General features: G+C 36.5%; 4 protein-coding genes across 10 annotated transcripts in view; all 4 read left to right on the plus strand.

Moving 5' to 3' along the window:
• The window catches only part of osbpl9 (oxysterol binding protein-like 9), a 29,451-nt gene extending 27,881 nt beyond the window's left edge, over positions 1–1,570 (plus strand). For all 6 annotated transcript variants that reach the window (XM_084388531.1, XM_084388532.1, XM_084388535.1 and 3 more), the window contains one exon: positions 76–1,570. In XM_084388531.1, coding sequence (XP_084244657.1) covers positions 76–150 — 75 coding nt within the window. In that variant the 3' untranslated portion in view covers positions 151–1,570. The remainder of the gene's footprint in view (positions 1–75) is intronic.
• Positions 1,571–9,615: 8,045 nt separating this feature from the next.
• Positions 9,616–14,070, plus strand: tor3a (torsin family 3, member A). Of its 2 annotated transcripts, none has more exons than XM_084388556.1 (6): positions 9,616–9,949; positions 10,238–10,360; positions 10,600–10,865; positions 11,343–11,518; positions 12,035–12,159; positions 12,429–14,070. In XM_084388556.1, the coding sequence occupies exons 1-6, from the start codon at positions 9,784–9,786 to the stop codon at positions 12,674–12,676; spliced, it is 1,104 nt and encodes a 367-aa protein (XP_084244682.1). In that variant the 5' UTR covers positions 9,616–9,783; the 3' UTR covers positions 12,677–14,070. The 2 variants fall into 2 exon arrangements, with proteins under 2 accessions (XP_084244682.1, XP_084244683.1); XM_084388557.1 differs by having other exon boundaries at positions 9,617–9,949; positions 10,213–10,360.
• A 740-nt stretch (positions 14,071–14,810) lies between these two features.
• On the plus strand, positions 14,811–20,540 carry LOC311278005 (calreticulin-like). Its single transcript, XM_084388553.1, has 9 exons — positions 14,811–15,093; positions 15,468–15,569; positions 16,940–17,143; positions 17,265–17,359; positions 17,448–17,657; positions 17,935–18,048; positions 18,681–18,824; positions 18,940–19,032; positions 19,141–20,540. The coding sequence occupies exons 1-9, from the start codon at positions 15,000–15,002 to the stop codon at positions 19,354–19,356; spliced, it is 1,272 nt and encodes a 423-aa protein (XP_084244679.1). The 5' UTR covers positions 14,811–14,999; the 3' UTR covers positions 19,357–20,540.
• A 973-nt stretch (positions 20,541–21,513) lies between these two features.
• Positions 21,514–26,301, plus strand: part of eps15 (epidermal growth factor receptor pathway substrate 15) — a 32,752-nt gene continuing 27,964 nt past the window's right edge. Inside the window, exons 1-6 of the mRNA XM_084388844.1 lie at positions 21,514–21,665; positions 24,307–24,348; positions 25,259–25,348; positions 25,656–25,703; positions 25,790–25,885; positions 26,089–26,151. Coding sequence (XP_084244970.1) covers positions 21,639–21,665; positions 24,307–24,348; positions 25,259–25,348; positions 25,656–25,703; positions 25,790–25,885; positions 26,089–26,151 — 366 coding nt within the window. The 5' untranslated portion in view covers positions 21,514–21,638. The remainder of the gene's footprint in view (positions 21,666–24,306; positions 24,349–25,258; positions 25,349–25,655; positions 25,704–25,789; positions 25,886–26,088; positions 26,152–26,301) is intronic.

Raw genomic sequence — 26,301 nt, forward strand, 5'->3', positions numbered from 1 at the left:
ATTCACATGAATTGAAGTGGCTTGCTTTCAGATCAATGCTTATGTTTAATGTGTGATATGTTTGTTTCCCTGCAGCTGTTTCACGAGGACGGTGAATGCTGGGTCTACGACGAGCCTCTCCTGAAGCGACTAGCATCGCAACGACACTGAGGCCGTTTCCAAAACCACAGAGTCTAGAAAACAGAACTCTCTCGCAAACCACTTTTCTTATTCAGCCTTGGAATGACTGATGAATGAACCCTTACAGCTTTGCATTTTCAAAGTTTGAACGAATAACAAGAAGAAAATACAAACTTAAATAATCTATTCAAATAAAAAGAAAACCTCCCTGCTCGCTAGTTCAACACTTGCACCTCTCTACCACCCCTTGAGGAAGAAAAAAACACCACGAACACAAAGAAGACGTGATCAGAAGCCCTTCAGCATCACAAATCAAACAAGCGCTCTCGTCTCGGCAAAAGAAGAACGATCCCGCTGGACGTCTGTCTCTTTCACTTCTGAGGGGTTGAGGTGTTTCTATCGAACAAAACTGAAAACTACAGCGTTCTGTATCTCAGGGAAGCAGCGGACTGAGGATTGAAGGCTGTATCTTAATGTTCGAAAAGCCTTAACGGTGGAATTACAAAGTAAACAAAAAGAGAACTTGGTTCACATACTGCTAGCTCCAGCTATTTATATATAGAAGATATGATATATTCTTGTTTTCCATTTTTCTTCTTTCTCTAGGGCAATAGTAACTGTTGAAATATACATACTTGACGGCAACCATTCCCTTTATGTTCTACTCCATCATCAGCCTTTTAAGAGACACACAGTTTTATGCTACAAAAGCCACAATGTGCAAAATGTACCATTTACAACATGGGGCTGAAATTTGAGACACCTTTGCCATGGTTATAATCCATTCCAGTAATTATTTTTTTGGTTTTGAGAATGATTTGATATGCTTTTTTTATAGAATGCTGCTTGACTGTCCACATAATTTATCAACTTAGTATAAACTAAGACTGTCCAGTAGGAAATCGTAATGGTGCACAATAAAACCGTTCGACAAATCTGTGCTTCTACTGCTGAGGTTAAGCAACGTTATCACAAATTGCCCTGCAATCTCTCTTTCTGTGAAATGTCACGTTTTAATCCAAATAAATATGTTTCATATAGTCATGTATCATGAAGATTTGATTCTCTTCTTGAAGGTAAAATGATATAAACAGGCAGTAGACACATCGAGTCACTCAGGACAGCTTTTACTCTTGATGAATACGTGGAATGACGTCTATATACATGGTGTAACACTTGCAACAAGCAAAATCAAAATGTATTATCCTTTTTTTTTTTTTTACATGCAATATGAGCAAAACTGGCAAAACATTATCACTGTTATAGCTTAAACAGCCATTTGCTCTTCATCTTCTGTGGTAAATCTGAGGCCTTGCCATATGCAGTAAAGTTCACTTTCGCCTAGTATTGCTTTACAGAGGCAATCCCAAAAAACATTTTCTTTGCCTGACAATTGATTGTACCAGATTTCCATGTATCAAAATATAATATTAAATCTCAGTGAGACCAATTTGTGTGAGAAGGTTGAATGCATTTCTTGTTCCAGACATCCAGACTCGATTTATTTTTTTTAGGTGTAGGTGCTTACTTTCACTTTATTTCATTTTAAAAACTACAAGCATTTTTTTTTCTAGCGACTAAAAATTTGTGTTTAAATTTTTTTTTTAGAAATTATGTAAATCAGAATGACTTAAAGGTTTTGGTCAAAATGTGCGGAAACCTTTTTCATCAGCACAACTAATACATATGCAGTAGACCATTTTTCACAGTAACTTTTCTTGTTTGTTATAACCTTTACCCTCATCTTCTCCTCGGGTCATTTTGACCCCAAATTAATTATATATAAAAAAAAAAAAAGTGTTCGCCAGAGTGGTCCAAGACCTTAGGACTTGCGCACACACACAAAAAAAATTGACTGGATTTGAGAACTTTATGTGGTTGAAATAAAAAAAAAATAGTAACAAATATCTCACTCGCAAGGTCATTTTGACCCCTATAGGAATTACTAGAATGTGAGGATTATGAAAAATGAAAACTAATAGAACAAACAGAACAAACACACCAAAAATGAAAGCAGGACACTATAGAACATCCCCAATGCAGAACACAATTCTCAATTGTATAAGAAAATATAAGTTGAAAGAATGTGCTTAAATTATTTATTGATAAAAATCTAGTAAAATAAAGGTAAAATAAGAAGAAAAATAACAAAAATCTCCAAAACAATTTTCATTCAAAAATAGAAAAAAATTATATCAAAATGAAATGATGTAAGCTCTGGACAAAACAAAGTATAATTTGGGGGATTTGGGTCATTTTGACCCGCTAGGGAAGGATTTGTTACAGTTACGGGAGGAGGAGGGTTAATTACCAAGAGATCTCTAGTCTATACACCTATGCTGTATACAAAACTAGAAGTGTTCATGGAAATTTGTTCTGCACACAAACAGAATGGGTGAAAAATAACTCATGCATTTCATGCCTTCTAAAATATTGGGTAGAAATTGATCTTTGTGGATGCTGTCTTTTTAAAGTGCTTTAAGAAAAAATCTTATCCAGTTATTATAAAAGTCATTGAAAATTATCGGGGTTTATTGATCAAAATGATATTTATTAGATCCATTAAAAGGAACATTATCTGACTGTCATTCTCAGTAGATAGGAGTGTATCTAATCAATCACTGGTGCTACACTTAGTATACTACACTAAGATTTAGCCATTTCAATTAGTTAATATTAATGTTTCTTTTTAGCATTGATCCGAATTCTCGTAATGGACATAATGTGCCAGTAAGAACCAAGAACTCAATGAACGCAAAAGGCACTATATAGCGCCATCTTGTGTCAGTATGAGCAAAGGAATTTCCCAGAAACCATTGCGCTGTTACAGTATAAAATGCAAAACGACGCATTTACTCGGTCTCATTCTTCCGCCTCGCTCCTTAGAGAAGGTAATATTGTCTTCAGTCTTCACTTCAGCGCATTAATGCTCTTTCAACGTTTATGGCGTAAATTCGATATAGATTTGTTTATTTTGATTATGAATGTGTTTTTGTTTCAATGCATGCAATACATGGATACAAAAATCGCTTGTTAATTCGAAGTTTGACCCACGTGGTATAGGCCTCGAATGAGCATTAAAATGCTTCTAAATTGCCTTTTTTTTCGTAAATATGCTTCAAGGAAGAAGTTTTTTGCATGACGATAACAATTAACTAAGGTTTAATTCGTTAAAATGAACTTTAAAACCGCGTTGACATAAGTACATCATGACCTCGTGGTTACTTGTATGATGAAGATTTATGTTGGTAGGGACATCTGATAATAACTGATGAATGCCAACACTTCTGACATGTATAATTATCTTGTATGTGCCTTTTTTTAAGTGTTCCATGCGAAATCTTTTAAAATAGATTATTTTCTTTCCAGGCCCAGTGTCTTGAAGACTTTTGCAAAGGCGGGAGACAGCAGGTATATACACTTTGAGTCTTGTTTTAAACTCAGTGGATATTTGTTTTGCCCATGATTAAATGAATTGTATAAGAGTAGTGGACAGAAGTGATTTCTGAGACTTTTTACGCTGAGGCATTGCAAGGCCTTTATTTGAGTCTTCAATGTTAGTCACAGCGTTTTGATCACTTTCTTCTCCTTTTGCTTGCAGGAATCTGGAGTGTATCTGGACTGAAGCAGTGACGATGTGTCCAAGGTATTTTTTATATGAAGTGTTTTCACATATATAATAGTGCAATGATGACTCCATTTGCTACTCTTGAGTTCAGGCTGATGAAATTGCAACCACCAAAATATCTTATCTGAAGCACAGTGTTTGAATTTTAAGTATGTGATGTTCTTGTCAATTATCTTCAATATTTTTTTTTTTTTGTGTCATAGGAACATGTGCAATGCATTTGAACTCAAAGGTAAGCCCTTTAAGCCTATACAAAGTGCCTTTTAGGTTGCAGTCATACACTGTTAGTGATGATTGTTATATAAAACAATGGGAATCTCTCTGAAAAAGACTGAAAGATATTCTTTGTACTGAAACAGTGCTGGTTTAAGACCTCATCTGTTCTTTATTATTTTTATTCTATACTAATAGTGTTTACTATTACAGGTTTCTCAAGAAGCTGGAACAAGATGTATGAAGATGCTGTCAGCTGAGCATGGTACTAACTTCTGATATTATAATGCACTTGACTTCCTGTGATGCAAATGATGACTGCATAGTTCAGCTGAATTTCTATGTAGAACAGAATTCAAAGTCTTTCACCCCTAGCTGATGCATCACCAGTGTTTTATTTCAATACTGCATTAGTTCTTGCTCTTGTCTTACTCCGGTTTCTCTTTACAGCATGAGAACTGCATGAACTCAATCCTATCTGGTGAGTTTGAGATTGACATGACTGCACCCAGTACATGATGCACCAGTACATGATGTGATTGAACGCATAGTTCAGCAGAAAATCCGTGTAGAACACAGCAATATCTTTCGCTCCTAGCTCACGCATCAACATTCAAAAACTGAGATTTCCATGTCTCTAGAGTGGTCTAATTTATGGTTTCATTTTCTTGCAGCTCTTCACTCTACTGACTAGCTGTGGGTAAATCAGCAGCTGTCTGAATGGTTTACTGCGTAAGTGCATTAATGCTGCTTAACTTTTTGTTTTATGTAAAAATATATTTGCATAATGCCAATTAACATTTAATTGTTAATTAACATTGAAACTGCTTTGACTAAATGTATCATGACCTTGTTACTTGTATGATGAAGATCGTGTTGGTAGGGACATCTGAGAATAACTGATGAATGCCAACATTTCTGATTTGTGTAACTCTCTGTGTGTGTATGGCTATGTGTATATGCAAAACATTTTTTTTAAATCGGATTACTTTCTTTCCAGGCCCAGTGTCCTGGAGACTTTTGCAAAGGTGGCAGACAGCAGGTATATCAACCTTGAATCTTATTTTAAATGCATTAATGAATTTGGTTTGCCTATGATTAATATACATGTATAAGAGTAGTGGACAGAAGTGATTTCTGAGCATTTTCATTCTGAGGCATTGTAAGGTTTTTATTTGAGACTTCAATGTTAGTTACAGCATTGTGTTAATTTATTTATTTTTGTTCTTGCAGAAATCTGGAGTGTATCTGAACTGAAGCAGTTACAATGTCCAAGGTGTTTTATTTTATTTATGTTTTCACATTTAAAATGGTGCTGATGATGACTCTATTTGCTACTCTTGAGTTCAGGCTGATGAAATTGCAACCACCAAGATATCTTATCTGAAGCACAGTGTTTGAATTAAGTATGTTAACATTCTTTTGTTAATCTCTAAAAATTGTTTTTGTTCATAGGAATATGCAAAGCAGTTGAACTGAAAGGTAAGCTTTAAAAGAGCACAAATCGTGCCTTTTCTGTGCCAGTCATGCACTGTTAATGATGATTGTGTTATAAAACAATGGGAATCTCTCTGAAAAAGACTGAAAGATATCTTTGTACTGAAACAGTGCTGGTTTAAGACCTCATCCTTTCTTTCTTTACTCTATACTAATAGTGTTTACTATTACAGGTTTCTCAAGAAGCTGGAACAAGATGTATGAAGATGCCGTCAGCTGAGCACGGTACTAACTTTTGACATTATTATGCACATGACTTCCTGTGATGCAAATGATGACTGCATAGTTCAGCTGAATTTCTGTGTAGAACATAATCCAAAGTCTTTCACCCCTAGCTGATGCATCACCAGTGTTTTATTTCAATACTGCATTAGTTCTTGCTCTTGTCTTACTCGGGTTTCTCTTTACAGCATGAGAACTGCGTGGACTCAATCATATCTGGTGAGTTTAAGATTGACATGACTGCACCAGTACATGATGCGATTTGAATGCATAGTTCATCAGAAAATCTGTGTAGAACACAGCAATATCTGTCGCTCCTAGCTGACACATCAACATGCAAAAACTGAGATTTGCATGTTTTTACAGTGATCTAATTTCTGGTTTCAAATTCTTGCAGTTCTTTACTCTACCTACTGGCTGTGGGTCATCAGCAGCTGTCTAAATGGTTTTCTGGGTAAGTCTAGTTAAAGTGACTGAGGCAACTAAAGTGGTCTCAAACTGATGAGTTTGAATCAGGTCTCTGATCTCATTGAGGACATGAATAAAACCTTCTGATTAAGACCAAGAAAGTGTGCCTTTTTTATTTTCTTTTCTCAAGATAGACTGTTAATGGGTTTTCTCATTTAGGACTGATGCCCTGTGACGTGCTGATTTATCACCCATGAGTATGTAAGTATTTTAAACATTTAACAGCTGACATGATTATTGACCATTATGATGAATTGAATATCTACTGACTTTATCATGGAGGATGGATATTAGCTCTGGCTGATCTGGTCACATGACATGTCAAAGTCCTGATCCTCATTGGCAGTTTTCTGTTCTAACAGGTGTCTGCTCCTTGACAGGTACAGCGGTGAAGGCTTTGTAGTACCATGTGGATTTGGATGCGACATGCATTTTTACAGGTTGGTTTGTTTGCAAACGTGCAATGTCTTCCATAGTTGGGTTTTGTGATGCTTTACAAATGTCTGACCTGAACACACAATGTGGACAGTCTTTAACTGATTAAACCCAGGTCCTAGATGGGGCCAAATGTTGACACTGTGACCAATTAACGGCCAATATTTTTTTTTTTTTAAGGTGTTCAAGATTATCCAGTATTGCTCTGAAAAATCATCATATCAGGTATGACCATCACATGTTTGTTTTTTTTGTTTCTTGCAACCTGTGATGACATGATTCTGCCAAATGAATCTGCTGATTATACCCCTTACCGTTCCATATTGTCTGAGGTTGATTGACATCACTTGGACCCTTGATGTTTGTTTGTTTTGTTTTTTTTAAATCTGCTTTTCCTCTCCCCCTTACAGAATGGCGTCGACTGCATTGCCTTTCTCTTCTGAATTGCTTTTTTACAGGTTGGTTTGTTTGCAAACATGTGCATTATCTTCTGTAGTTGGGTTTGATGCTTTTCAAATGTTTGACCTGAGCTCACAATGTGGAAAGTCTTTGGCTGCATCTACATTGCATAGTTCAAGTTCATTTAAAGGTATAGTGGAGGATTTTCCTGAATTATAGAAAAGAACCACCCTCTCCACTTTTTGAAGAAAAATTCACATGCACAACACTCTACCTGCTCCTGAGAGGGAACGCCTATTAAACGTGTGCAAGAGCCTAGTTCTCCTCGTGCATGCTCGGTTTACAAGTTGCTGTCGGTGCGTGACTTGTGCCAGGGCTAGCGTCGCTAATCATAGCTTACATTAACTTTTACTAGCAGTGATTTTTAAGTGGATTTCTCCAAATAGCATGCCAAACTTTACCTGTCGAGTAGAAACTTCGCGACTGAGGCATCAGTGGGAAGCCCAACCTGTGCTTTTAGCGCACGCCAGCGTGTGAAAATATTCTCCCAAAAATCTGGTCTTGTTTTTCTTCAGAGGCCTTTCTCTTGTCATACAACTCGTAGACACTTTCTCTCTTGCGACCCTCAGACATTTTGAGAAAACCCGGTGAGAACGGCGAGCTTCAATGAATGGCTGAAACCGTAGCTCACCACCATAGACAGTACAGTATATAAATGGCTCACCACACATATACACCTGAAAGTGCGCATGCGCAGAAAGCGAAAACTACCCAGGGACGAGCACACACGACGGCCTTACGTAAACATATCACCAGAATGATTGACAACTAGGACCAATAGTCTTGATCCACCCGGAAAAAGAAAATCCTCCACTATACCTTTAATATAACATAATTAAATTCTAATGTAATCTTGTCGGTTACGTTAATGTCATCAGTTAAGGGGGAAGACAAAATGAGCATCCCTAATGTCTACCTTGGGTTTTCAAGTATAGTGTAAATGTAGATGGCAGATGGTTCAAATTAAATTTAAAAAGCTGGTCATCAAATGTGGATCTAGTCAGTAAATGGGAATTGGGCATCGAGACCTGCAGTTAGGCCTGTCACAAGTCAATATATTGACTGGTGCGCACTCACAGCTATTAAGGCAGTTTCTCATGGGATGTGGCAGACATGAGTCTAGTTCTTTCTAGCAGAATATATTTTTTTTTTTTTTTTTTTTTTTTTTTTTTTTACTGCATGGTTTTTTTCCATTTGTGTTTCGACGTAAACAGAAGTTTGACAGTTGCACTCATCTTGGGTTTTTTTTTTTGTACTCTTTGCTTTTATGACTTCAGTGGCATAAAATTCTTAAATGACCATTTCACTTATTTCTGGGGCAACATATCCCAACATGTATTTATTGTGACAGGCCTACCTGCATTGTAAATGCAGCCATTGATTAAACCAGGTCCTAGGTGGGGCCAAATGTTGACTGACCAATTAACTGCTGGTGTGCTGTTTTTAGGAGCTCAAGATCTTCCTGGATTGCTCTGGGGGAAATCATGGAATTATAAGGTATAACTTGCATCACATGCATTTCTTTGTTTCTTGCAACCTGTGATGACATGATTCTGCCAAATGAATCTGCTGATTATACCCCTTACCGTTCCATATTTTCTGAGGTTGACTGACACCACTTGGACCTTGATGTTTGTGTTTTCTTTATTAAATCTGTTTTTTCTTTTTACCTCTTTCAGAATGGCAGTCTGCATTGCTGATCTCTTCTGAATTGTTCCAGAGCTTCAGTTCTTGTGCTGTTTAAGTCATTTATCCCTTTTGATGTCATTAAATCTTTTCAAAGTTTTTTTTTGTGCAAGTTTGTAAAGTGCCATTACTTCAATAAAGTATTAAAATCAAAGCTCACTTTTTTTTTTTTTAAGTGCTTTACTTGTATGATCCATTTGTGGGTTGGTTGACCTTTCAGTGTTGACCCTTTAAAAGACCTTTCAGGTATTTGGCAGCAAGCAATTTGATACAGAATGGGAATTCTATACTTAAGACAAATTCTCTTAAATATAAAGCTTCAAGCATTTGGAATTAATCTATGGGAGTTAATTGCTTCTATGAGAGAATAATTTACTAAGTCATTATGACAGTATTTGTTAACTGACAAGTCAATTATCTAATGTCGAATTTGGCTTCATGTAAAGATTTGCCCATTTGAAATAAGGCAAAATAAAAGTACCACAGCTTTTTTTCCTTTGTACCTAGCATTGACACGTAGATAGACCTCTTCGTATACTGTATACGTGGCAGAAATAGTAAACGTAGTATGCTGTCCAAATTCAGTACATTGATTTTTGGACCGCATGAAAAAATATCAAGTAATCCTAAACTGTAGCGGTTGGTCCGGACTGCTCAACGCTTAGAATTTGAACCGTTACCACGTGACAACGCCAACGTGCTACGTTAACTGAAATTATACTCATTTTTAATATTTTTGTCGTAATTGTTTAATAGCTTAGTTTTTATTAGTCATTGGAGTGATAAAAAAATGAAAGGGGGAAAATACCCTTTTTTTCCCCCTCTTTTTTTACTGCGCTAAGCACCGCCCACTTTAACCCATTTCATTCTACCCTGATTCTACCGCTCATTCCACTATTACAATGAAGACCGTGACGTCTCATTCCAGTTCTCGTCTCATTTTTTGTGCGGCCTGCCGTCAATGAGACTCCAATGTATATATAAATGGACTCTACAGTTACATCTAATAGCTCAATGTTACAATCTTTGCGAGATCTATATTTCTGTCGGCACCGATGTTTTCAATCGTAGTCTTGCTCTCACTCCTGGCTGTTTCGGCTGATGCCGATTTCTTTCAATTCGACAGCATTTCAAATGTTTCTACCTATTATTTTAATTATATCTATTGCAATATATGGGAAGGGGACTGCCAACCACACCAGGATGATGCGACACAACAAGGTAAAGCTATAATATAGATTAATATAAAAATATATTTGATGTGTTATAAAGTACAATATATAGATTTTGGATAAACAACGTTTTTTCGTGTATTTTGCTGCAAATTATTTTACATTTCCTATCTGTACTTAACAGAATAGTGTATTCTGAAATGAAATATATTTGTATGCATTATAATAAAAAATGCATTTTATCTTGTAGTATTAGAGTCTCGTTTTGAATAATGGCAGTATTTGTACTGATTGTAATGTAACCCACTACAGACTTGTGTAACACTCTTCTTTTAAGTGCCTACTGGCAACATTTGGTCAGGGTTTCCCCAGTACTACACTGGCATGCTGACTGCTTGGTACTGCAGCCTGGGTCAGTGCTGTGATTCAGGGGACTGTAGGATTACAAATAACATCACAGGTAGAGCCATCAATGTCGTGCATGCATTATTTTATTATAATTATTAATTATTTTTATGAAGAAGTGATCTTGCAACCTCAAATGAAAATACATTGGTCAAAACTGAGAACCCTTAACATTAAATTTGTGAACAACGGATAGAGCTTTTTGTGCATAGAAAACTTGCTATATTATCTTGTTGACTGCAAAGAAACATTTTATCTTTTTTCCTTGACCTATGCATATGGATGTGTGTTCAGGATTGGAGAGGGATCTACTGGTGAATCTCCACGGGCAGCACCTGGCCCAGTCTGTGGTTCTGAAAGCCATTCAAGGATTCATCAAAAACCCTGAGTCCAACAAACCACTGACGCTGTCCTTTCACGGCTGGTCTGGGACAGGCAAGAACTTTGTGGCTCGGATAGTAGCGGACAACCTTTACCGGGACGGTATAAAGAGTGAATGTGTGCGTTTGTTCATTGCCCCATTCCACTTCCCTCACGCGAGATTGGTGGACGTGTACAAGGTGAGCAAAGTTTCAACGGCACATGGCTGTCCAGGTCATTTGGTCTGATTCAGTAGTAGTTTGTTGATTTAGTCCACTTATTACAAACAAAGTTTTAGTCTTTGGTTACATTATAATCTGAAGCATTAGTATAATGTTTGCTGTTTTTACTATAATTCATCTGCTTGGATATATTTAGTTTGAAAAAAAAAATCAGGCTCACGTAAGCAGGGGTCCAATATAATCACATAATTTGGGCTTCTGGGAAATGTTTATTGGACCGCTGCCATTAAAGCTGTGGTACGATTGTATGATTATGCAATTCAACCTTGATACACTTGGATAGTTCAGTTAGAAAACCTGATTCAGCGAACAGAGAAATGACATTGTGTACAATTGATTCTTTCCTGTCCAAATTTTGAAATATGCACGTACGTGTCCGGGGATCCTGAACTTCACGGTCAGTGTTTGTATTTGTGTGGGTGTGTTTGCGACTAGGGCCAACTGAGAGAAGCCATTCGAGACATGGTTCTGCGGTGCCCACAGACTCTCTTTATCTTTGATGAGGCAGAAAAGCTTCATCCAGGACTCATCGACGCCATAAAGCCCTACATGGACCACTATGATAATGTGGATGGGGTCAGCTATAGGAGAGCCATATTTCTGTTCCTCAGGTTGGTGTGTTGGCTTCATACAGCCATTAGTTGTCCATGGTACTCATTTATCTTGCAGATCTTAAGCATGGTTCTTCTAGGAATGTAGGCAACTGCCCACATAAATAACAATCATATGTTTACTTACACCTTTCAGAATCTGAAAAAATAAAAAATCCAATTAACATTTACCAGGTTCTGCAAGGTGTATGTAGATGTATGATATACAGTAGTGGCCAAAAGTGATGTCTGGAGGGGATATTTGTTTTTAATAACCTTAAAAGTTGGATTAAACCATCGAAATATGAGGAAAATATTTTAAATATGAGCAAAGCACTAAACTTTACCGAACATTTATTTAGCAAAAAAGGCAAACTACAGCTACAGGTTTAATTATACTATGCAGAAAATGCATACATTGACTATAACATACATGTTTTTGCATGTTCATAATGAATTTGTATTACAGCCTGACCAAACATTATGTCTGCACAATTTGGCTTGTGTTATTAATGTGTCCTTAATGTCATGCTTTAGCAATATCGGTGGTGCTGCCATCAATGAGGTGGCACTGGATTTCTGGCACTCGGGACAGAATAGGGAAGATATCGGCATGGAAGACTTGGAACATCTTCTGCGGGCTGAAGCCATGGAGGCAGAAGGTAGCGGCACACAGTCAAACACATCATAACAGAACATATCTGGTTGCTTAATTTCCATATATAAATTTTTTTTTTTTCACTATTGTGTGAGATGGAGTCACCATTTTGGTATTTTTTATATTTTTATTAGCTGTGCTGTTGGAAACTTTACATGAACAGATGTCTCAGAGATTATGCATATTTAAATTCATCCCCTTTTACAGCTATATACATGCAGATCTATGTCTTTAGTCTGAGATTTTCATTATATATGTTTTTCACCTGTGCAGGAGGTTTTGCACAGAGCGAGCTGATGTCAGGCCATCTTATTGACTTCTTTGTACCATTCTTGCCGCTGGAGTACCGGCATGTGAAACTGTGTGCACACGATGCATATGCAGCTCGTGGCCTTCAACCGGATGAGGGAACGCTGGATGAAGTGGCCAAAGCCATGCTGTATGTTCCTAAGGAGGAGAAACTCTTCTCTGCACAGGGCTGCAAATCCATTCCTCAAAGGATCAATTTCTTTCTACCATAACAGAGCGTTACACAAAATACCAGATTGAAGAAACAGAATACACTTGAATGAAGCAGAAATGACTGCTGATATCAGAAATGCAAATTATACAACACTAACAATGCAGAGAAAAAAAATCTATATCTTACACTCTGAGAGAAAGGGCAGGAACAAAAGAGCTTGCTCATGACAAACCCTACTGTAATGATATTTAAGAACTTTTTATGTACATCTATCTTAGCTACTTCTCCCAGGCAAGCAACATTACATGTATTGATCTGAACTTAAGCAACTTAACCTCTTTGAAAAATATTTTATTCACAGTAATGCACTTACAATGGAAGGCTATTATTCAAGCAGGCAGAACCACAATGTTTTTTTAACATTTGGGAATTGCTCTTTTTTACTTCTGTAATATGCATTTCTGAGCTACACAGGATATTGAATAGGAAAAAAAAGTAAAGTGGGAATTGGCTTTCCATGTAAGTATTATTGCCAAATGTATTTTAGTTTGTTTCCACAGTCATTTTCTGTGGTGATTGACTGTATGCCACTAAGAAGCTACATTTAATTTAATCTGGAATGTTTCTTTAAAGTTGCTGTTTAAGAACATTTTTGGCATATTTCAGTAATCATTGTCTGCATTAATGATCACAATTTCAAGATATGTCTTGAAATTAACAAAAAAAAAAAGTGTTTAATACATTTATTGTATACTTTTTTTGTGTGTTGTGTATCTTAGGGTGTTGTGTTTTTTTGTTTGTTTTAAAAATTGGAACTCAATTAATTGTCACTTGTGTGTTTTGCTTGTGTTAATTGATGTTTCCATTTTGAACACATTCTGATGTGAAAATTATTTGAGTTGTTGGGGAAAAGATGAAGATATGCCACTGAAATTTATGTAGGTAGAAAAAAGAGCTAGAGGGACAAGCTTGACAAACATGAGATTGAAGAAATCATTGCTTTACATTTGAGGCTTGATGTAATGCTCTATTTTCCCCCTCACAGGCCTGTATGTATTTTTTTGTAGTTTGCCCATTTGTTAAATTAACTTATTCGCTGTACTCAAGACAGTTGTCATGCTATAGTAACATGCATCTTTGGTCATTTCCTTAGCACATTAGCTTTTTGATTTTACTTGTCAGCCCTGATAATGTTACTGAAATAACTAGATTTTATGTCACCAGCTAAAATTATAAACTTTTGTAAAGGTTTTGTCTACAAATAATATCAGGCAAGTGATACCAAAAAGGTGCCTATTGTTTGTTATTTCTGTTTGAGCAAGCTTATATTCTGCTTTACCATTTCCCATTTATAACACCAGTGGAAAATTGTTAAATGCCCTTGTTTGATATTTGAGGTGGAAAAAAAAGAACGAAATAAAAGTTACATGTGCTCTCAAAACTCTTGACATTATTTCTATATAGATTTTGCAAACAACTAAATCACTTGCTTGGTTTAATAAAAAACTGAAAATAAAAATCTATTACATTAACAAGTAATCTTGTTCCTCTTATAAGCATATTTCTATAGGGTTTAAGCTTGAGGGTTCAATCTTTTTAACGAACGGGCTGAACCTGAGTCAGAAGCATAGACTGTAAAATGGTCAGAAGTAATTCTGAAACAACTATTTACGAATCGAACTGTTCATGAATCGAGCTGAGTCAAGAGCAATTTTCGAGTAAACAATTCATTCATAGAACCAAGCAGAAATAAAGCTACTGGAAATATTCTGTAATAATCACAACTTGATTCTATGACAGTTTCATCAACATATATATAAGACACAGACTTGGTTGTAATAAATAACATTTTATTAAAACGTGCAAAAACAGGGTATGGTTTTCAAATCTGCCCAACAGTAATATGTACCTACATATGGCTTAATTAGAAGATTTTAGATCTTGTAAAATACAACTGCTTAAGGTCAAGAACGTAAGAAAAAAAACAAAAGCAAGCACTGACTGAATCCGTTTTCTAAACTGGTTCATTGAACCGATTCGCTTAAACGAGTCTTTCCAATTCCCATTACTAGTGTCTGCCAAACGCGTGGTCAGCTGGCATTGGCCAGAAAGGACGTTCCACGGCTTTCCGCAAATTATCTGATTGGCTGACCGGTGTGACGCTATCGTCTCCACCCGCCGTCCAATCAGAGCCAGCCATCTGTTCTCAGTCTAGAGGCGAGACTGTGCGAATGATAGCAGCAGCGGACAGTGATTTTGCAGGCATGTAAAGATCCAAACAGAGCTCATCATATACAAGCCTAATATTTCTTTTTAAAACACATTTTCTTTATATTTTACTATTCCACCCCTCCTAAACGGGGAATATATTTAACTGCAAAATGACAACGTTATCCCTACTGTTTATGGCCGTGTCCATCGCTTTGATAGCTGCAGAATCATCTGTTTATTTCCGAGAGCAATTTGAAGACGGAGGTGAGTTTGAAAAATTTGTGTTTTGATGCTTTTTGTAAATTATTTGTGCTCTCTGTGGCTTTCGAGCATTTGATGGATTCATCATAGACTTGAAATTCTATGTGGTGGAGTCACCATATGCTATTGCAATGGCTTGGCAACAATGGTGGGTTGTATTCATTAAATTATAACAACAATAATAGCAATATAATAATTTTAAATCTTAAAGTATCGGTTTAAATAGGTTGTCTTATAACAAATAGTCAAGGCAGCAAGTGTGAATGACGGTCGGTTGAGCAAACGTCCTTGATTTAATCAGATTTTACTCATAATTATGCATATATGCATGCTGATAATGGTTTTAATTTCACATTCATGTCACATGCACATTTCAGACACCTGGAGGAGCCGATGGATTGAATCCAAGCATAAATCCGACTACGGCCAGTTTGTGCTCTCTGCAGGCAAATTTTATGGCGATGCCGAGAAAGATAAGGGTGAGTGATGCTTTATTTATTACATGCATGAGGTAATTGACACTGCTTTGCTTGAATTTGTGGTTTCCTCATTATTTTACGCACTAAATAATACACGGGGGGGAGGGGCTACGGAATGTGACGTAATGCCCTCTGCTCTATTGAGCTGCAGACAGGTCACACACCATCTGATATTTACTGTTTCAAAACATTACAAAGCCACGTGTAGTAGGGCCAGTTGCCTTGCCACAGATTAAATCTAGTCCAATTTGTATAGCCAACTTCCTGCTTTGCTGAAATTGAGCAATGTGTGCCTTGTCACAAGATTCATAATGCATTTAAAGACCACATGAAATCAGAATTAGAGTTTTGTGGGTTTTAGTCCATGTGTGTTCGCATTGGAGGCCATTCTAGTGTACTCCTAAACATTGACATAATTGACACTAAGCAGATATTTCACATTTAAATTTGTCGTGCAAAATATTGATGACTCATCTTGCACTAGTACACAGTACTTGTCCTTCCCCTTAATACCACCTGCAGCCAAGAAGGTCTATAATACCTGAAAAAGCAGGAATACCTCAACACAGGAAAGAAACTGTCCTCACCAGTAGGGCTGCAACAACATGTCAATAAGAGTGCCAATGAAAATAATCAGCAACGAATTTGATTATCAATTAATCGCATCTGCGGACTGTGCATAGAGCGCAGTACAATGAGCACAATAATTATGACTAAAATATGCATTTTTCTTCTTGTTAAACATTAAATGTTACATGTAGAATTTTAAACCTACAAGAAATTGTGTTTTTATGAAAGCAGTAACAGTAAATAGAATATCATAATGGAGTAAAAATGTAATATGTTCAGATGATTGAATGCGTGTTCCTCCTACCTTGAGTCATGCCAGTTAAGATTTAGTAATTTGTTTTTCTTTATTGTCATTTTTAATTTACTGATTTTAACTTCTACTTTCAACTGGTAAGCAATCAATTGAAATTTTAGCCCATTTTTGCATGAAATGTTTAATTGCACATAGCCTACATGGATACATTCACTATATTTGTTTTCATTGCATTTAAATTGCACATTATTTGGAGGACAGCATTGGACAGAATGTGGAATAACAATTCTGTAAATGTATTAATTTTTTTAAAAATTTTATATATATATATATGTATATGTGTGTATGTGTATATATATAAATAAATAAATAATAATAATAATATATATATATTTTTTTTTTTTTTTTTAATCGTATTAACTGAAGAATCAACAGATTAATTATCAAAATAAACATTAGTTATAGCCCTATTTGTCAGATGATTTTAATAACTGAAAAGTTGGAGTTATGGTTGCTGTTACTCAGGTATCATATTGTGAACTTTCAGGTCTTCAGACCAGTCAGGATGCTCATTTCTACGCGCTTTCATCCCGCTTTGCTGATTTCAACAACAAGGATGAGCCCCTCGTGATCCAGTTCTCTGTAAAACATGAACAGAGCATTGATTGTGGTGGAGGCTACATCAAACTTTTCCCATCAGACCTCAAACAGGAAGATATGCATGGAGATTCCACCTATAATATCATGTTTGGTGAGTATTTCATTAATCACTTGTTTCTATTGATGAGCATCTTAAATCTGATGTGAAATCAGACCAGTCATGTGCATTTGGACGCACAAGATGATTTAACCCACACGTTTATCTATTCCAGGTCCTGACATCTGTGGCCCTGGCACCAAGAAAGTACATGTAATCTTCAATTACAAAGGCAAAAATCATTTGATCAACAAAGACATTAGATGCAAGGTAATCCTATTGTTCATTTATTTTTTGTCCCATAATGCACCATGGCACCATTCCAACTAGCTCATATACCATGTATTTTGTCATCCAGGATGATGAATACACCCACCTGTATACGCTGATTGTCAATCCTGACAACACTTATGAAGTCAAGATTGATAATAAGAAGGTAGAGTCTGGATCTCTGGAAGAAGACTGGGACGTCCTGCCCCCCAAAAAGATCAAGGATCCCGATGCGAAAAGGCCTGAGGACTGGGACGAGAGAGAGAAGATCGATGACCCTGATGACAAGAAACCAGAGGTAAGGACTTGGTGTTTGTCAAGAAACCAAACAGATCTTGCTTGTCGCAAAACAGATTAACTGCTTATATAAGCCACTGTTTGGGATAAATATGCACAGATCACCAAGTAAATCACTGCAACAACAGCTGGTCTGATATACAGTATTAAGTTATGTTCCTTGCTAATATGTTCCAGCTTTTTGCAACAACAGCTGGTCTGATATACAGTATTAAGTTATATGTTCCTTGCTAATATGTTCCAGCTTTGTGAAACTTTGTCTGTGTGTTTCTGTATAGGACTGGGACAAAGCCGAGAACATCCCTGATCCTGATGCCAAGAAGCCTGATGACTGGGATGATGAGATGGATGGGGAGTGGGAGCCGCCCATGGTCACCAATCCTGAATACAAGGTACTGACGTTTCTTCAATTGTGCCTCCCTTAAAATACTTAGTCACCAGGTAACGGAAGTAGCGACAGATATTTTCCTCCATATTGTGATGTACTGTATATTCGAGTGAAATCGTTTATCGAAAAAAGAAAAAAAAATGTAGGACTGAGTCTTTGTTCTATTGCTTGGATGGATGCAGAAATGAATGAGGGAATTGTGAAAAAATGTCAGAATTTTGAGATTCACAATGGTCACAATTACTATTTATTTATTTTAATTTGTGGCAGAAACAAGCCTCCATAGATCTGAATGTGAGCTTGAGGCTGATTGTAAGAAAGGTTTGGGATTTATGTGGGCAAAATTATTGGAAATGTCCAGAATATGTCAGAAGAACTACAATTAAAAAAATAAAAAATAAAAATAATGAAATGACAAGATTTATTATAAAAAAATTTTTTTAATGAAATGCATACATGGATAATTCATTCAGAATAAGATCAATAGCATTTAGAAAATAGGGTGAATTTCTGCTTTAACCTGACTTAAATATTGAACAAAGATGCAGATAATACCTAAAAACATGGCTTTGTCACAGTGAATGCTGGGTCTGTTTGTGGTTTTATTTTTGAAATTGAGTTTTTTATCTTTTCCAGGGTGAGTGGAAACCCAACCAGATTGATAATCCTGCTTACAAGGGGAAATGGGTGCATCCTGAGATTGATAACCCAGAGTACACTGCTGACAGCGAAATCTATAAATACGATAGCTTTGGAGTCATCGGACTGGACTTGTGGCAGGTACATTCGCAGTTTTCTTACTTTGGGTCCCAAAGACAATTACAGTTTTCAGATATTTAATAACTTGCCTATTGATCTGCTTTAAACCAACTTTCCTTGTATTTTATTTTATTAGGTGAAGTCTGGCACAATTTTTGACAACTTTCTCATTACAAATGACCCCAAACTGGCAGAAGAGGTTGGCGATGAGACTTGGGGTGCCACAAAGGTACGCTGCTTCGATCATTATTGCTCCCTATTAAATTATTTTCCACTTAATTGTCGTTTTTGATAGTAATTTCTCATGTTTGTGTTTTGTTGTTCTTGTTCATCTCAGGATGCTGAGAAGAAAATGAAAGAAAGTCAAGAAGAGGAAGACAGAAAGAAGCGTGAGGAAGAGGAAAGTACAAGAAAGGAGGAGGTGAAGGATGAAGGGGAAGATAAGGAAGAGGAGGAGGAAGAAGAAGAGGAGGAGGAGGAGGAAGAGGAAGAAGAAGAGGAGGAAGAGGAGGAGGAAGAGGAAACAGACTCTAAACTCAAAGACGAGTTGTAGATTTCAACAGGAACTTGTGAAGAAATGTCCCATGACTAATGGGGTACAATACAGAGAACTGGACTAATGCTGGACATTCCTTTTTGTTGTGTGTCGGATGAATCTGGCAAGATTGTTTTGTCCCTTTCCACTTCTACAAACCTATTTATAGATTAACTTTTTTTCATAATTTTCATTTGCATGATGTCAAGCAAAGTCCCCCAAGCGTTTTCAGTCAGGGAGATTTGAAGGGAACCAATATGAAAATCTTTGTCTGTAGTGTGAGATACGATCCATAAAAATTCAATGCTCATGTTTACATATGTCAGATATCCTAAGAAATTCTGTAACATGAAACTTGAATCATAACAGTCATCAACTGGTAGCTACAATTCTCAGAAACTAGTATGATTACCTCAAAGAACATTTACTATATTTCATTGATAATGTGGAGCAATTTTTAGGTACCGTTACCATCATTTTGTTCTCATTTCACTTCTGTTACAGAATATGGCAGGTTGTTTCATTTTGGCTTAACACATTTTTACGTATATGTGTGTGTGTGTGTTTTGGGTTTGAGAGAGAGTTCTCACTTTATTGCATGTTTCATCTTAACCCAAACCTCAAATTCATAACCATGTACTTGCTCTTAATATCAATCTATTAGAGATCAGGTTCTTGGTTGTATACTTTCCTGAACACACAGTGGATCTCACAAAGCTGATATGGTTTTGATCTGGCCCTGGTCAGCAAGCAAACTTTTATATCGAATTAAGAATTTGCATGTTTGGCCGAATGTGTGGCGGATCAAGGTTAACCATGATTTCTCTTAGTTGCTGTAAATTGTTTGCTTGGGTTCAACGAAGTTGCTGAATGATTTATTCAGCAAATGTGGTAATAAGGGCCTGGCTGAACCTGTGGAGTAAGGAAAATTAAAAAACGTGTGTAAGATTTCAAGGGTGTTGCAAGGTAAGTCTTCTATTATTCTAGTAACACTTCTCCAACAGATTTCACAGCCATTGTGAATATTGCACTGCTGTACTGCTTCAATCAGATACTTCTCCCAGCAAAATGGATTGTGACCTTTTTTTTAAAGATATATTTTGTACTTTTTGTGTTTGAAGGATGTACCTTGACATATTGAGAAGAAAAGCTCTGGTATGACAGTTGTTGTCCAATAATAAAACTACAAAAAGAGTAACGTACTCAAGTGTTTTCTTGACTGTATTTTTTGAGAACATTAAATAATTTACATTTCTTCAGCACTATTTTCACTAAAGTGGCAAAACTCAATTTCAGTGGTTTCCAATGTTTTTTGGAAACTGAATGACTTTTTATTTATTTATTTTTATTACTTATTAGTAAAATAATGAAGCGAATTACATTTCACAACATACATGTTCACTTTTTAGAATGTTGGTTGGAGGTTTATAAGCAAAATAAGGTCTGTGGTTAAAAGTACTTCTATGTTTTGTACATTACGTTCATGCTTCGTGAATATTGAATCTGTTGTGTGATTCGTCAAGTATGGAGGACTATGAGTGACATTTAAAAGTAAATTTAATTATTCAGACATTAAAATGTAAATAAATCACTTTTAAATTCACAAATTAGCTGACAAATTTACATTTAAAACCATTTAACGTATGCTTTAAAATGTAGTTAAATAAAAATGGAAAAAGAAATGGACATTTAAAACTGTTTATTAATTCAAGTTTTAAAATTCACCAGCACAAGTCTCTACAAGTTAACCACCGACTTTATTTTACTCACAATTTGTGCAAATAAATAACTCCATTATGAAAATCTTGAGGTTGAGATCTTTTAGCACTACAAACTGAACCGCTCGTATTCGCTTATATCGCCTCCTCATCCACTGATAAGTCCCGCACCAGGTTTTGGTGCTCTGATCCACCGAGAACTCCAGTCCAGTGTCTGATGGTTTTGCAGTGCAGAGCCATGGGTGGAGCGTGAAATCCAGCTCCCCCTCTCTGGGTGTAATTTGGGCGTAATAGGTATAGCTAGAAGGTCCAACCACACCCTAACCATAACTCTATCCCTCCACCCGTTAGACCCATAGAGGTGGAGCTGGACATAATTTGGCTGTACAGTGAGCACCAGTGACCAGAGAACTTGGAGGACCAATCAGCCGTGACCCACCGCCTACAGATCCACTGAATAATCCAGCGCCGGGTTTTATTCAGCTTCAATCCACAGAGTAATCCAGCACCAGGTTTTGTAGCATCCCTATATTGCCCATTGCCTATCGAAACGCAGGATGAACTAGTGGGAACTGAAACACTATGGCTGCCAGTCTCTCCCTGACTCAGGTAACCTCCCTTTCTACACAAATATAACACTCTCCAAATCACTTTCCAGCTCGTTTCACACGCCTTTCAGATCCGCTGAGCTTTATATTTGCGCTTTAGGGCGAAAAACGGTCACACTCCGTTGTCTGGTCGCAGCTATTTAAAGTTGTTTTCAGCCATTTGCTTTGGGAGAGAAAAAGTTTCAGTGTGATCTTTTAGGGACTTGCGTAAGGGCGTAGCTTAGTGTGTCACTCGTTGAACTAGGGTGGATAAAACTTTATTTATTTTTCCAGCTTTTGCATGTCTTAAGATGATCTAAAGTGACTGTAATTCTTTAAAGAACAGCTTGTATTTTTACATGTCTCGGCTATGAATGTGTGAAAGTGCTTGTAAAATGTGTCTTTGCCTATATGGAAAAAATAGAGATGCTGCAGTGATAAATACTTCTTCGATTTATGGCACTAACTTTTAAATTACAATATTAAGGCCATCTTTCGCATATATCTGACATTGGTATTTTTGTATTAAATGTGTGTTTTAGTATACTAAACCATGTAGGCTATTTCTAGTGCCATCGCAAAGCAGCAGGAAGTTTTGCTACACTGCTAGCTCACTTTTACTCTCTTCGTCCATTAATTTATAGGAACTAAGCGTTATCTTATGCAAATATGGTGTTTACTACCCTATTTCAGTCATAGCGTGTACTTTTCCCTTTTTATGTATTTATTTATTCTACCCATAACAACTTTTTTCCCCTCTTGGCTACAGTCTGAAACTAATTAGCCAGCTAGCTAAAGCATATTTGACACTCGCTAGCTGGCTAAACAGACTATTAGCCTTCAAAAAGTTGTATTACAGCCTTAATAACATCTTAAATAGTCAGAAATTTCAATCCAGTTAAGTATGAACTTTTTTCTGATGTGGTCTTAGCATGTTATGAGCAAATATTAATGAAATAGTTTCAGTGACACTCATGCAGATGTTCAAGAAAAGAATAGGGGGATCTGACAGCATATGCATTACATGCATGGACTCATTTTACAGTTTTAATAGTCCAGAGGGATTCATGCATTGATTAGATTGATGGTCTGAAATGTTCCTCACTTTGCATGTTGTCTTTTTTTATTGCTTTAAGAATAACACTGTTCTCTAATGGAAAGGGTGGTTGAATAGTTGACCACATTCAGCTGATAGTATGCTCTGTTTTAGAAGCAAGGCAACACATGCATGAAATATGCATTGCGGTATTACCTCTTTAGGCAGAGGAACAGACACGTCTGATATATCTTCGTTCTGTTCTGCTTTCTGTTAGGGGCTGGTAATAAGACACCGTATGAATCATTTTAAATGAGTAATTTGTGTAAATAAAATGCTTCATTAGTGCAGTCTTAAACCTGTCATTGTCATGACAGAAAATATAATATTACATCAAATTGTACAAAATAAAATTCCATCAATTAGTGTTTAATAATTGTATTTTTTCAGTATTAATTTTACCACATTATTTCTGCAATTGTAATGTGTGTAAATCTATGTGTGCAGCATTAAACACTCTGTAAATGCACTTTCTGTGGTCTTTTTATGTAGCTTCTCTGCCGACTTTGCAGCTTAAAGACAGCATGAGAATAGGATTCCAAGATCGTTTTGTAGATTTAGTAGATTATATATTTTTTTCATTGTATGTTTAACTATGGTTTACTAAGACTTCGCTTTGTAGGAGCGTGGTAATTGTAAGAAGAACATGCCAGAATAAGTCTCAGGAAATGAATTGGAATCGCAACAGCCTGAAAGGCCAAAATGTTTTTTTTTTTTTTTTAAGAAGCGTTACAAAAACTCCTACTCCTTTCTCAGCGGGACAAGGAAATGTTTGGTGGCACTTTGCTGAATATTGTGTGCCAGCATCGCATTAGCATGCACCAGTAACCACCTGATGGGAGACAGACAGAGCTGTTGAACTACAACCAAAAAGCAGTTGGGATCTGGCAAGCCTTCACCTAACATGACCAGAAAATCAAGTTGATGCTTATGCTTCATGATGATGCAGATGTCAGATATGTAAGCTCATATGACCCTCTAATAGCATTTGACTGGCAGAGGGGTTGACGGTCACTAAAAACACAATTTAAACAATCATAATTTGGACTCTATAATGCGTCTCATTTCACTTGATCCGTCCATATGGTATAAATTAGCCTTTTGGCCGTGACTAAGCCTAATGTCGATGGTTTGGCTTGCGGTCAGCTGCGCAAATGCGTGTTACTCTGCTCAACTATTGTGAATCCCAACTCAACAAAAGCTCAGTGTTGTGTTGTGAATGGTAGGAGACTTAAGAAAGCCACCGTTAATGTGTGCATGGGTGTTTAATCAACATCTTTATATACGGCTAAGGTGTGCGAGTACTATTAAAGTCATTGTGAGATCGTTTGCTTTCACATTGCCATTCAATAAATGTTCACCTGGTTGCCAGATGGTTTTAACATTTTCTTTTTCAGAGGTCTGAATGCATCAATGCTGCCAAGAAAGACAACAGTTTAGAAGAATGTGCTCTTTAATCGGCTTATTTATGTATTGATTAAAGGTTTTACCAGTTTAACCTGTTTTAGAGAGATTAAACAATGTGTTTGGAATGACTTTAACTAGATTTTGTTTTATTTGGTTGCAGCTTTCAAGTGGGAATCCTGTCTATGAGAAATACTATCGACAGGTAAGCGTTTAATCAGTGTCTCACTTTGGCAAATATAGAGCACTTGGTGAAAGAAAAGAAATAAAAGCCTCACCTCATTGTCAGTTTGAGCTAAAAGCACTCGGAGGCTTCTGCTTCCCGTAAGTGTCATTCTCTCAGTAAAAGGATTCCGCTATGAATTAGTGATGAATTGTTTGCAAACTGAACAGGACAGGGTGAGTGAAGCAGCCTGTTTGAACTAGCATATGGTTTAAACATCTTGCTTCTGGTTTCCTATTTGAGAGAAGATCTTCAGTTCTGTTTTGGGGATTTTGTTTGAATGATTCGGCCATCAGTTCTAGAATATTTATTGAAAAATACACTACCGGTCAGTCAGTAAGAATTTTTCATTTATTTAAAGAAATGAATACTTTTATTAAGCAAGAATGCATTAAATTGATCAAAACAAGTAACAGTAAAGACATTTAGCCTATATTATTACAGAAGATTTCAATTTCAAATAAATGCTGTTATTTTGAACTCTCTGTTCCTCAAATAAGAAATGTTTCTTGAGCAGCAAATTTTCTGAAGGATCATGTGACACTAAAGACTAATGATGCTGAAAATCCAGCTTTGTTATCATTCTAAAATACAGTAGTCAACATTTGAAGTGGATCAAAACCTTTCATCAAAGAATTTTGAACAATACCCGTTCTTGTCTTAGGACAACTTTTATGAACTTTTTATTTATTTACTTCAAATGTTGACTGCTGTCTATTAGAATAGAAACCAGTTATGCTTTATTGTAATACTATTTCACAATATTACTTTTTTATTGTATTTTTGATCAAATAAATGCAGCCTTTGTGAGCAAAATAGATTCCTTTCAAAACATTAACAATCCTTACAGACTCCAGATTTGAAATATTTGTTATGCTTTATTCCACCACAGGTAGATCCGTCCGGCAGTGGGTGTGTAGGAGCTAGTGATGCGGCTTTATTCTTAAAGACATCTGGCCTTGCAGACCTGGTCCTTGGCAAGGTAACGTCAATAAGCAATAGCATGCTTCCAGTATAGCAGTGTGGAAAATGAATTGATTGACGAGTGCTGGAAACATCAAGATGACTGAAATAGAAAAAGATAGATTGTGTAATTTACTTACCTTCTTAATATCACTATATTGATTTTCTGCAATTTGTTGTGTTACCACATTTTTAGAAATACTTTCTATTGAAACTTTCTTCCTGAAACTACTTGAACATTAACAGGTTGTTATGCACATGCAATATTGTGTCATGCAGTGTTTTACTTAAAGAACTAAATGACTTGCTGCTAATTTGTTCCACAGATATGGGACTTAGCAGATTCCGAACGCAAAGGCTCGCTAAACAAGCAGGTATTTTCAAACATTATGGTTCATTATTAGAAAAATCGTTCGAGCTATACATTCTCAACTGTATTTGTCTGTTTGTTGCTTCTCAGCAATTTTTTGTAGCCCTCCGTTTGGTGGCGTGTGCTCAGAATGGACTTGAAGTGTCTCTTAAGTGCCTAAATACTGCTGTCCCTCCCCCAAAGTTTGTAAGTTAGATCTTAACTTCCTCTTCCTCTTCACCAGACCAGGAAAACAACATCACATGTCCTTCATTAGCCAAGGAGAACTGGGAATACAATTACAAATGACTTAAAAAGCTGCTGAGTCGGTGATTTTTATTTGCTTACGTGGTGGAAACGGCTCTGTGTCTCTTGTGAGTTAATGGCTGTTCTTCTGTTGTCTCTTCTAGCATGACACTAGCAGTCCTCTTCAGTTTGGCCCTGTGCCCACAGACTGCCCATGGATTGTCAAGGTCAGATATCGCCAACAGATGTTTGGTTATTTAGAATAAAGTTGCTCGATAAATTTTGTATTTAGAATTAGTCATAAATTCGATTAAGCTTTCAGTTTAATGCCTTAATTGCTTAATTGCTCATTTATGAATGTGTTTGTGTGTTGTGCG

This window comes from Rutilus rutilus (genome assembly GCF_951802725.1).
Source record: "Rutilus rutilus genome assembly, chromosome: 19".
Classification (NCBI taxonomy): domain Eukaryota; kingdom Metazoa; phylum Chordata; class Actinopteri; order Cypriniformes; family Leuciscidae; genus Rutilus; species Rutilus rutilus.

What these genes read in the sequence shown, in the direction of transcription:
- LOC311278005 (XM_084388553.1), top strand. Translation starts at nt 15,000, where the DNA reads ATGACAACGTTATCCCTACTGTTTATGGCCGTGTCCATCGCTTTGATA. An exon ending in CGATGCCGAGAAAGATAAGG is followed by an intron (nt 15,570 to 16,939) that starts GTGAGTGATGCT and finishes GTGAACTTTCAG; the next exon opens with GTCTTCAGACCAGTCAGGAT. An exon ending in CTGATGACAAGAAACCAGAG is followed by an intron (nt 17,658 to 17,934) that starts GTAAGGACTTGG and finishes GTTTCTGTATAG; the next exon opens with GACTGGGACAAAGCCGAGAA.
- tor3a (XM_084388556.1), top strand. Translation starts at nt 9,784, where the DNA reads ATGTTTTCAATCGTAGTCTTGCTCTCACTCCTGGCTGTTTCGGCTGAT. An exon ending in GGATGATGCGACACAACAAG is followed by an intron (nt 9,950 to 10,237) that starts GTAAAGCTATAA and finishes TCTTCTTTTAAG; the next exon opens with TGCCTACTGGCAACATTTGG. An exon ending in TGAAGCCATGGAGGCAGAAG is followed by an intron (nt 12,160 to 12,428) that starts GTAGCGGCACAC and finishes TCACCTGTGCAG; the next exon opens with GAGGTTTTGCACAGAGCGAG.